Raw genomic sequence first — 11,506 nt, forward strand, 5'->3', positions numbered from 1 at the left:
CTTTTCACTTCAAATCCCTATTAACTGGCATGAGTGGAGAACGGGCGATTCCCTACTTGTGCCAGTTAACAGGGATTTGAACTGAAAAACAGTTGTAAATCAGTAAAAATCGAATTACTTAAGGAAAAAGTTCAGGGAATTTCTCAGTGAAAATCGGTAAAAACTGAGAATGCAGAACACCATGCATGCCAGAGTATTGTTTGCCCTTCTGGCTACAGCATTGCACTGATGGGTCATGTTCATACTATAGTCTATTATTACCCCTAGGTCCCTTTTCAGTCGTGGTGCTAGTCAGTATGGCACCACTTTGGCACAGGCTCATGCTGCAGAAGCCACTAATCAAGTATATGTTGCTACTTACCTGTGTTATCTGTATTATCAAGGAAAGACTCTTTTTTTTTTCTTCATCGCCCCCTCCCCCTTTTGAAAACAAGGTACACATCTTATTCTGGGACATGTTGTATGCAAGAACCATGGTAACTAAGAAGAAAATGAGGTGCCAAAAAGATAATCTTCCCAGGGGCAGCAAACTGATAGCTAAGTGAAATCAAAGTCAGGTGGGCTTGAGGTACAAGCCAGCTGTCAGTGACCCACTGCTCAGATGTGCAGGAGGAAAAGTCAGTGGACAAGTGGTGTGGGCTAGTGTGCCGTCTTTGGCTTATGAAAATGTGCCTCAAGTGTTCCAGGGGCATTAAAGCACCCACAATAGACTCTCTTCTAACACATTAAGGTAGTACTTGCCTACAAAAGCTTTCTGTGTAAGAAGAGCCCCCTCCTACAAAGGGTAAAAGAGTATTAAAATGTACCCAAGGGGAGATGGGGGTGTGCATGTACAAGCTTGAGTAGCAGAGGACTACCTTTCTGCCAGTTTTCACTGAGGCCAAAGACAGGCGCAAGAAAAAACCACCCAAACAAGCACTTTAACGGAAGAGGCATCACTTGCCCATCTTGCCCAACGTCTGTATAGATCACACGCTTCAGCGGGGCTTTTTGGTGCGTTTATCTAATAGCTGATTTAATCAGCTATTAGATAAACGCACCAAAAAGCCCCGCTGAAGCGCACAATCTATACAGACATTGGGCAAGCTATGTCAGATTAACGTGATGCCTCTTCTGGGCATGCGCTGTACTTAGCACAGGGATGCAACAAGCTGAAAGTCAGGTGCTGGCTTTGTTTGTTCTTTTCCATGTCTGTAAACTGCTTAAGTGGCTAATATCCAGTACCAACCACGTAGAGTAGCAGAAGCAATTAAAATTAAATGTTAGACCAGTATCATCAAACAAACTGGTCCTTTCCAAATGCTCAAAACCCTTTACATCCAGAGCTGTTTTTCTTCTAGACTTGCAATCAAACTAGGTTAAATACTGGAGATTAACTTCAATTACCACAAAGGGGAGAAGGTGGTCACTGAGTAGGACCTGAGACAAACCTATAAGGCTGAAAGCCAGGAGCTCATGGATTCTTACTCAAATTCTAATGTTGGCTAAGCCATTTAATACTCACTTGTTGCAAAAAAATGGATGTTTAGCGTCCTACTTGTAAAAGTCTAACATTCCAATTACTGATGGATACTGTCTTTCCCTTTGAGGGCTTAGTTCCTGGCTGCTGGCAGAAAGCAACTAGAGTCCCTTGCATACATTGCACATTCTGTCTTTCAGTTCTGGGCTGTTAGGGGGATTCACTGTGCAGCCTAGGGCTGACTGGGACCTGTCCCAGAACAAGACAGTTCCTGGCTAGCCTTGGGTTATGTGGGGAAGCAGAGCTCCCGAGCCCCAGCACTGCTTGGCTCCCAGCTCCTGTGGGGAGGTGGAAGCTGAGCACTGCCAGGACAGGGGTGGGGACAGAGAGCCACCCCATCCAGCTGCAGCTTGTTTTCCAGCTCCCGGGGGGAGCTGGGAGTTGGATAGTGCCAGGACCAGGAGAGTTCCCCATCCCGTGTGGCCCCCTAGTGTAGGGGCTGACTGGGAGTAAATTTGCTGACAGCCAGCATCTATGCATGTACTACTGCTCAGTATCTACCATGTATTTAGTTTACTATCTGTATTTATGGATAGTAACTAACTGCCCAATAAACTAATTTACTGCACGGTAAATGTGCACATGTGTAGCTGGTGATGCTTTACTGCACAGTAGATTAGCCTACTGCACAGTAAAGTAAAGCATCTTGTGTAGACACCTCTTTATGCTTAAAGATTGACATAGGTTGTATTTAGAAGCCTTTTGTGCTTTATTTCGTATGGCCAGAGTGTGTGGCACTCTTTGCTTGGTGATAGTATTCCTGTCTAGGAGGAAATACAGTCCTAGCCCAATTACTATAAACATCATTTGTTTTCTTACACAGACTCTCAAGAGTGGCAGAGGATACAATCAGAGATTACTTTGAAGCACGGCTTGCCTTGCTGGAGCCTGTCTTTCCTATTGCATGTCATCGTCTCTGTGAAGGACCAGACTTTTCTACAGATTTCAATTATAAACCACCACAAAATGTGCCAGAAGGTGAATTTTATAACCTGCTTCTGTTCTATAGTGATGCAGTTTCAATATTTTACCAAAAAAAAACCCCTAAATTAAAATAATGAACATATAATTTAACATAAAATGTAGAAGCGTGTAATTTCATTGTGATTTAAAGAAAGCAGATGCATCGCAGTTGAATGAGGTTCTGTCTTGGGGATGGTGTCTCTAGGCATTAGACCATCTTTGCAGATGTCAGGTGTGCAACTGTTTGTAAATAGTAGAACTCTTCGTTTCTGTTTCATATGCTTTGTCTCTTCCCCTTTTAGGATCTGGAATTCTTCTGTTTATTTTCCATTCAAACTTCTTTGGGAAAGAAGTCATCGCTCGACTCTGTGGACCATGCAGTGTACAAGCTGTAGTTTTAAATGATAAATTCCAGCTTCCTGTATTTTTGGTAAAACTTACTCATTTTAGTCAGATGTAAAATGATGATTTGGAAGAACAAACTTGGGAAATTTTGTACCTTTGTAAATTCAAGAGATTTGATGTGTACTTATAGGTCTGGCATTTGTATGTCCTAAGCTTTTTCGCATATGCAGAACAAAATATTGTTTACTAAGGAGGCCTGAACAATCTAGGTATTTTGCAGTAGAGATGGCTGTTAAAATATTCCCATCAAAGGCCATTATTGAATGGCCATCACCTGAGTGTGCCTTCCTTTAGCATCAGAAGGGATGCTTTATTGATGACCTGAGTGGGGGATCATAAACTCTGAGAGCTTCATAGATAACTCGAGAGCTTGAGACCCTCTCCTACAAATCGGCAAACTCAATTTAAATTTAAGTACCTAACATATTTAAGTAGAGTAGGGGTGGCCAGCCTGTGGCATGGATGCAGGTGGTGTGGGTAGCCTGTGTGCGGCACATGGCATCTGAGGGAAGCGACAGGCATCACAGTGGCAGATACAGTAGAGAGCACAAAGCAGTGGCAGCTTGATCAGGGAGCACAGGGCAGAGAACAGAAGGCTGAGCAGCAGATTGGGTAGGGAGAGGTACTGGAGAGGGACTGGAGGGAGAGTACAGGACCAAAGTAAAGCATCCTGACGTTTGTAATAATTAAATCCATATTTCTAGATTACCTTTAATTACATGCTTCAGTGTGATCAGCTTTTCAGCCTAGCATGCTTTCAACCAAGGGCTTGATTTTGTGTCTTGGAAAAATCTTTCCAAAAGACCTTTCCAAAAAAGACTTGTAGCTACAAGTGAGAGATTCTTAATTCCAGTCTTTCAGTGCTTGTCTTGCAACTTCGGGATAAATGCAGACATGTCTTCCACACACCAACGCTAACTTTTTCATGTTTTTTTTTTTCTTTTCAGGACAGTCACTTTATTTATTCCTTTGGTCCTGTTACAGGCCTTAATAAGCTTTTTATACGGTTAACAGAAGCTCCAACTGCCAAGGTGAGAGATCTTTGCTGCTTATATGATACTGATATGCTAAGAGCAGATGTTGAAATTATTTAGAGTCGCCACTGTAATAAACTTTGTTCTAGGAACTGAAGTATCGTAGACCTTGCCTATAAATGTAAAGCTACTTAAAGCAGTTTTCCCCTTCAGTCCAGCTGTCATCCCATAAACAATAGTCCCTGTCTTATCCTGTTCACCAAGAGCCTGCACTGAAGTCCAGTCACATAAATAAGCAGTTTGTTCACTCTCAATGGAAATATTTTCTATAGTAGTTGGCATAATTCACATCAGAGCAAAGTGACTGTATTATAGCAGGATGTTTTCCTCCTCTGCTAGTGCACTGGTAAGGATAACCAGCAGATGTACTAAGTAATATCAGCTGTCCATTGCATGGAACCACCATCAAAAACCAGCTGTTTTTTCTTTCTTTTGTGCAATTGAATCAGCGTAAGGAAGAATTTAGAAGCATTCACTAAAGGCCTGCACCGAAGGCTACATATCATAAAAGTTCAGGTACCCTGCTCTGTGCTGCCAGGAGACTGCAGCACTCATAAGAGCAATCACAAACGAAGTGATTGGTTGTTCCTATGCTAGTAACAGCTTCCTCCCAGAGATGTTTTTCACATATGAGCCAGTTGCTGCCTGATGCATTTAAAAGGAAATCTATTTCTGAAACCAATTTAGAAATTGTTTAAATATAATCTGTACATGCAGCAAAGTTCTTGGGGAAAATGCTTACTATTACTTTTGCTGAATCATGGTTTTCAAACTGTTCTTGTTAGAAAATGGGACCAATAAAATATTGTTTCACCAGATGCTAGATTATAAGCCCCATGCTCTTCATACTGACAAGATTCCTAAACTTCCCCTTTAGATGAAATATACATGGACACTCATCTGAAGCTTTGTTTCTTCTTTTACAGGTAAAGTTGCTAATAGGGGCCTACAGAGTGCAGTTGCAGTGACCTCATGGAAGTTACAAGGTGGTTGCTATGACTTCTTTTTATTTTTTGTTTGGATGTACTTCTCCCTCCATTTTGACTGACAAAGCAGTTTGGAACTTTTAGCACCTCCATCATTCAGACCATGTTCCCACCTTAATGTTGTTCGTTGAGCAGTCTCCTGTTGGGAGGTGCATGTTGGGTAGCCAGTGAATGTGCTTCTTAGGTGGGACAGGGCTATTAGGTTCATTCTGTGCAGACATGGATGTAAGTATTTGTGCCATTGGCTGTAATTCCATTTTTCTTTGTGGAGTCCAGACTGGATATCTCTGCTTTTCCACAATGTGGAATGGTGCATTTAAGAAGTATTTAAGAAAACTAGATAAAATGTGTCTTTTTTTTTTTTTTAATAGCAAAGATCTTTTTCACTTGTAAACTAAAATTTTCTACTTGTTCAAACTAATGTTTCTACAAGAAATGCAGATCCGTTACATTCTTAGAGCAGTGGGCAGAGTTATGCTTCACAGTTACTGCATTAAAGACTTCACTTTTGAATTGCCAAGAGTTGCACTCTTGGTCATGGAATGGGATCTCTCAGGAGCAGGATCTTTGCATCAGGAATAAGAGAGCAGTTATGTTTAAACATTGGTTACTATAGATCATGGCTAAATCTGTTGGCAAGTATGAATAAAGAATTTCTGAGTAAGCCTAAGGCATAATGGATGCTTAAGTTACAAGTTTTCTAGTTTAGATCAGATCTTAAAAGCTACTTTTGTACTGGAGGAAGGACTGATAATTTGACAGAAATTTTAAACTTTCAAGGCTCTCATTTTTTGTGATGTACAAGAAAAATACCTAGCTGGACAACAATAAACTAGAAACATTGTATCCATGCACAGTATGTAGGTAAAGCCTTCTGTAGACATAAGGATGTAAACAGGGTTTCAAGCATTTCCCAACCTTTCAGGTGGGATTTCATGTATTGACCTCTAATCTAAACATTCAGTTCCTTAGTGCAAAGAGCTGTTATCTTTTATTGAAATGAACCATTCTGTCAGATGACAGCAGTCTTGTAACGGTTCTCTGCTGTTAAATGCAAATGTAAACCTTCTGCATGAAACAGAACAATATTTTTGTTTGTAAATTAAAATAAGTTTGAAAGGTTAAAAGAAATCCAGATTGTGCCTTTGCTGTTCTGGTTGCTCTGTGTAACTTAAATGCCGCGATGTGCCTATATTGTTACCAAAACTATTGTGGATAAGTGCTTATTGTACTAGAGTGATCACCATTAAAATGGTGCAAATGTATTATGTATCCTTTAAGAACTGTGATTTTATATAAGCAGCAAACAGATTTTTAAGTTGTAGTTTCACAAAAGTTCATTGGTCTTCAGAATACAAAGCAGGAGGTTTTAGATGCCAAATTACAGTAACTGAACATACTTTCAGTCTCTCAGAATGTTTCGTGAAGCAAAATAAAACTAGAACAGCAACACAGCCCCCTTACATACCTGCATTTTTACTTTAGATTGAAGAACCTGTCTCTTCTTCTTTTTATTTAAACACTATTGTGTTGGAAATGTTAAGTCTGCCCTAAGATCTGTTAAAGTTTGGGTGTTTTTAATAAGCATGTCAAATGCGTCATTTCATAATCTGTCAACCTAATGTTTGAGCTGCAAAAGCAAATATCAGTTGAGGATGGAGTACTCTGGATATCTTGCACAATTGCACTTGTACCCAGTCCCTGTTGTTAAACTCATCTTCAGCCTTTTATAAAATAAACTTGAGTTTCAGGCAAAACTTGCACTGGTTTGTAGCCATGGCAAACAGGAGCAGGATCTGTTCTCAAATCATTGCCCAGGGCCCAGACTTCAGCATGAGGCTTGGCTGAGCCATCTCTTTCAGATACTTGCACGGTTCCAAAGATTGGCCTGGCACTTGGGTGACTCACTTTGGGTGGAGAAGCCTTTAGGATGCAGGGTTGAGTCACAGGACGACTGGGAGAAAAGCTCTGTGAGCACAATGTAAAGAGACTGCAGTAATAATAAATATGGCCCCATTTGGAAACTGTTATACAGTGCAAGCTGCATAAAAAACACTTCCCCTCTCATTTCTTGCTGCTTTCTAAGCAGTCACAGGTTTGTTGGAAAAGTGTGTTGAGAAATAAAAGTGAATACATGGTGCTTTTGTCAGTGTTGTCCTTCTCTCCCATCCTGAGAATTTGCTGCCCCCAACATCAGAATCCCAGTTGCATTAGCAGAGCAGTAGGATGGTGGTTTCCAGCTGCCCTAGGTCCTGCTGTGCTGTCTTGTCTTCTGGAAGCACAGAGCCTACTCTGGCTCCTTCAGCATGTTTACCTCCTAATGCTTCTGTGGTTGAAAAGGAAGAGGAAAATCAAGAGGCAAAGAGTGCTAAGGCAGAAAAAGCCCAGTAAGCAGCTATGTTCAATTTAGGTTGCATCTGCCACAGTCATCGTGAAACCTCCAAATCTAAGTGCTGGCTCAACAAAATAGCAGCAGTTGGGTCCTGGCTGCTTTTCTTGCTAGAAATTAGTTTAAGTAGGTAGACCCTTTGTTGACTGCCCAGCTCTGCCGCAGGCCCAGCTCTCACTTGGTGCTTTGTGCTGTCACTGGGAAACAATGAATTGCATCTGCTTCCACACTTTTTTTCATCACAACTGTCAGTAGTTCCAAATTCAGTTAATTGTCCTCATATATATATTTAAGTGGAAGGGGAGCCTACCTTCTCCCAATAGTCTGCTGTGGTGGCTCTTGGAGTTCCTAAAATGGACTTCTGCTTTTGAGCAAGAATTTCCAGGGATTGGTTGTACTCTAGGTTGTCAGGGAGGGACTCTGCCTTTGCCTTTACATGCTTTGTGCTCTTGTTTCTCTCCCAGCAGTTGCCAAAGGCTTGAACGTGCTTGGTGCTATTACAAAACTGAAAGCTTTCGCTTACCTCTTGATGCGTGTTGCTACATTTGCCTGGGGATGAAAGAAAATGAGCCATTCTACAACTTGTTTTGTAAATGATGTGCAAGGCTGAGCCTCCCTTTGTAAAAGGCTCTTTTAACACAAGGTTTTATTTCACTGTGCAACTGATAGTCTACATTTAATCCAAGTAGAAAGGGTGCATGAGTACAGTTTAGCATAGCAGTCATTAAAATTTTGCCTAATCCTACTCTCCTAGTTAGTGCACTGCAGTAACCAGAAGGGTACAGGCTTAGCTCTGCCTCTTCATGGAAAGATGACAGAATCCCTTTGGGGCTGAGAGATAGAAAGCAAAAGGGATAAACTAGCTGTTTGAACTGCAGACTTTACTGTTTTCTACTGTCTCATGTTCAGGATCTGAAAACATCTGCTCTTACAGGCAGACCGTCTGCAATCACTTCCATACTATCTTTGTACACTAGTGCTTGTAGAGCAAAGGGTGAGATGCTACTTAGTCTGGTGTAACAGCCTACCCTTGAAGAAATTGCTGAGCGCTAATTTTCTAAATGGGCTAGCAGTGTGACTGACCGATGTTCCCTCTAAGGAGTAGTGGCCTGTGAGCGCGCTGCCTCAGTCTGGCATGGAAAACTTACTGAAGGGGGCCGGAGGCTGGAGCCGAGCAGCGGGGGGACAGAGGCTGGAGCCGAAAGCTAATGCAGGCTCTGCTGGCTCTGGGGAAGTGCTCTACTCCCACACACCAGGGCCGGGGAGCAGAGCACTTCCTTGGAGCTGGCAGAGCCCGCGCCAGCCCCAGCCTCCATCTCTGCTTTGCCTCACCTCAGGGAGGAGCTGCTGCCTGCCCTGAGTGAGGCTCTGCCAGCTCTGGGACACTGTGGGACATGCCCAGTGAGGCCATGCAGGGGAGCAGAGCAGTGTCCCAGAGCTGGTGGAGCCTCACTCGGGGCAGGCAGCAGCTCCTCCCCAAGGTGAGGCAAGGCAGGGATGGAGGCTGGGGCAGGGGGCTGGTATGGGCTCTGGGGAAATGCTCTACTCCTTGGCTCTGATGCAGGGGAGTAGAGCATTTCCCCGGAGCCAGCAGAGCCCCTGCCAGGCTCCCGCCCCAGCCTCTCCTGGTGTGCAGCCACACTCTTAGTTGTGCACGGCCGCCCATGCGCATGCCTTAGAGGGAACCTTGGCTCTGACTGGGGACAAGCTGCTCTGAAACCCAGGCAAATGAAGGAAAACCCACTTTGGGATTCTGTAGAGAAAACAGGAATGAAGTTCCAGTCAGCATGATTTGGAAAGCTAATCTGAGCAAACTTTATTTTCATTTGTGACGTTAGAAAAAGTTCCATTTATACTTTCAAGCAGGCGTGACATTCTGATTACAGCCATTAACACTAAGTACAGCTTTGAAAAAAAAGCACAGATTATAGCGGGAGTGGGCAAAATCCAGCCCATGAGACCATTCCATCTGGCTGGCAGGGCTGCTTATAAATTTAGAAAATTAGTATTTATCTGTTTCTGGCTGCCTATCAAAGATGACAGGAGCTAGGGGCAGTAGGACCCAGCAGCAAAGCTTGCCTACACACCACCTTCCAACCTGGGAGCCTGCAACCCTGAGCCTCCCTGCACCAGAGAAGGAAACTCAGATAAGAACTGGGGGGGGGGGGCAGGAAGCAAGGCAGTTGCCCCAGTTCTGGGGCTGGGCCAGGCCAGCTCCTGCTGAGTCCTGCAGTTGTAGCCATGCAACTGGGAACCACATGCTGGAGTAGCCAGCAGAGAGTGAGCGAGCGAGCACTGGGAGGGAGGGAGTGAGTGAGTGTGTGTTCATAGGGTGAGTCCCACACACACAACTCACCATACACATGCATCCCCCTTATATTGCCATCCATTCAGACCCCACACTTCCTTATGCACCCCAGCCACCATCTCCCCCACAAACCCCATACCCCACATATCCACACGTACAGCACCCTACAAACCTATACCCACCCCCATGGCCCCCAATATATAATAGTAAGGTTTCTTTTTAAGGTATTTTGCAATCACCTCTATGTACACTACACAAACATGTAAATCAGGACAAAAATGTTTTTTGAAACCAAATTAATGAATGTTGCAGATGTTTGATTTTTAGACTATAATATGGTATTTTTCTGGTTCAGAGATTGCAAAACCCCTGGCTGAAAGGAATACTTCTGGGGGCAAGGGGAGGGACTTCTGGTGGCAAAGGTCAGGGGTTGGGGGGGAGAGGAACTTCTGGTTGCAAGATGGCAACCAGAAGGTGGGGAACCTATCAAGAAGGGGCAGGGCTACCCATGCAGCCCTCAACAGCTTGCCAAAACTCAGTAAGCAGCCCTCCACCCAAAATAATTGCCCACCTGTGGCATTATATGGATAAAGAGTGACATGGCCCAGTAGGTGTCAACAGAGGATCAGTGAAGTGCTAATGGAAGTTACTGTTCAACATTTCATTAAGAAGTTGGACACAACATGCTGCTGAAAATCTCCGGGTGCCCCAGACATCAGTGTACTGGCAAATGATACAGCCTACTCAAACAACATGATTTTAAAGCAACTGAAAGCCAAGATCATACATTTAGGAACAGAACTGAAGACAATAACTACAGACTAGTCTGGAAAGCAGCGACTAGAGAGGAGTGCCCCTTTACCATCTAGGGGAATCTACATCCCTGCACTTGGTTCCTCATTCAGTGCGCAAGGAGTTAGGTGCCTTAGAACAGGATCTATGGCAATTAGCATAATCCAACCAAAAGACAAGGTAATGGCATCAGTGATGCTACTCCCTGCAGAATGAGACCGGCTATTTAACACTCTCCTGGAGCTTTCTGGAAGATGTATGTTTTACATTTGTTCACGCAGGGGACACACAAACCCGAGGGCTGTACTCTAACTAGAAATTCAGTAAGAGTTCACCACTTCCTCCTAGCTTGTATAAAGCCCGAGGTGAGGACAGGGAGGGGCATACCTGTTAGTGAATGCTAATGGTTAGGTGTGACCATCTTGTGAACTTTACTGACTGAAATCAAGGTGTCTCCCTTATTGTCTTGCATTTCTCCTAACATGCGTGACAGCCAAGCAGGGACCATGAGGACCTGCATTTTAGACCTAGGTGCCTCCTTTTATGTCTCTTGCCTTTAGGTGAGTGCAGTGGACAGGTCAGCTTCCTAAGCCCTGCTATAGCCAACAAAATAGTTGCTGCTTGTTAAGGCATCAAGATGCCGCAGTGACAGGAAATGTCATCTGAACATGGGGAATGTTGCTATTAAAAGGTGGTTACTCTTTTTACCAGCTACTGCAAACAAGGGCCAACTGTTCCAGACTATAGACATGGGTCAAGTGTACCACTGATGAGTTTCTACTGAAGGGGGTGGTGGCAGTATTTTAGTAATAGTGTAAAAAACTATTTAAAAAAATCAAAAGCTGGAGAAAAAGTTTTACACTAACAGACAATGAGTCCCATTAGTTTAATAGAGACTGAAAGTGACTTTCAGCATGTTAGTAGCGACATGGGCAGAAAATACCAGGTACTGAACAACTACCAATGGCTGGATGCTGGCACGTTAATATTTAGACCCACATCTTCAGCAGTGACTGACTAGTTACTGGTCCTACCACTGGGAGTGGTGAATTCTCCCATCTAGATTTTGTAACATGACTTTTACAGTCTTGTGAAGGGTAAGTAGTGAAA

The 11,506-nt window shown here is 43.5% G+C and overlaps 1 protein-coding gene across 1 annotated transcript in view; it reads left to right on the forward strand.

Annotated features, from left to right (window-relative positions):
• MPHOSPH8 (M-phase phosphoprotein 8) overlaps window positions 1-7,047 on the forward strand; it is a 47,657-nt gene extending 40,610 nt beyond the window's left edge. Inside the window, exons 11-14 of the mRNA XM_019524850.1 lie at window positions 2,343-2,497; window positions 2,785-2,912; window positions 3,835-3,918; window positions 4,848-7,047. Coding sequence (XP_019380395.1) covers window positions 2,343-2,497; window positions 2,785-2,912; window positions 3,835-3,918; window positions 4,848-4,889 — 409 coding nt within the window. The 3' untranslated portion in view covers window positions 4,890-7,047. The remainder of the gene's footprint in view (window positions 1-2,342; window positions 2,498-2,784; window positions 2,913-3,834; window positions 3,919-4,847) is intronic.
• The last annotated feature ends 4,459 nt before the right edge of the window (window positions 7,048-11,506 follow it).

Source organism: Gavialis gangeticus, unplaced genomic scaffold, assembly GCF_001723915.1.
Source record: "Gavialis gangeticus isolate Ggan-Ray unplaced genomic scaffold, GavGan_comp1, whole genome shotgun sequence".
NCBI lineage: Eukaryota > Metazoa > Chordata > Crocodylia > Gavialidae > Gavialis > Gavialis gangeticus.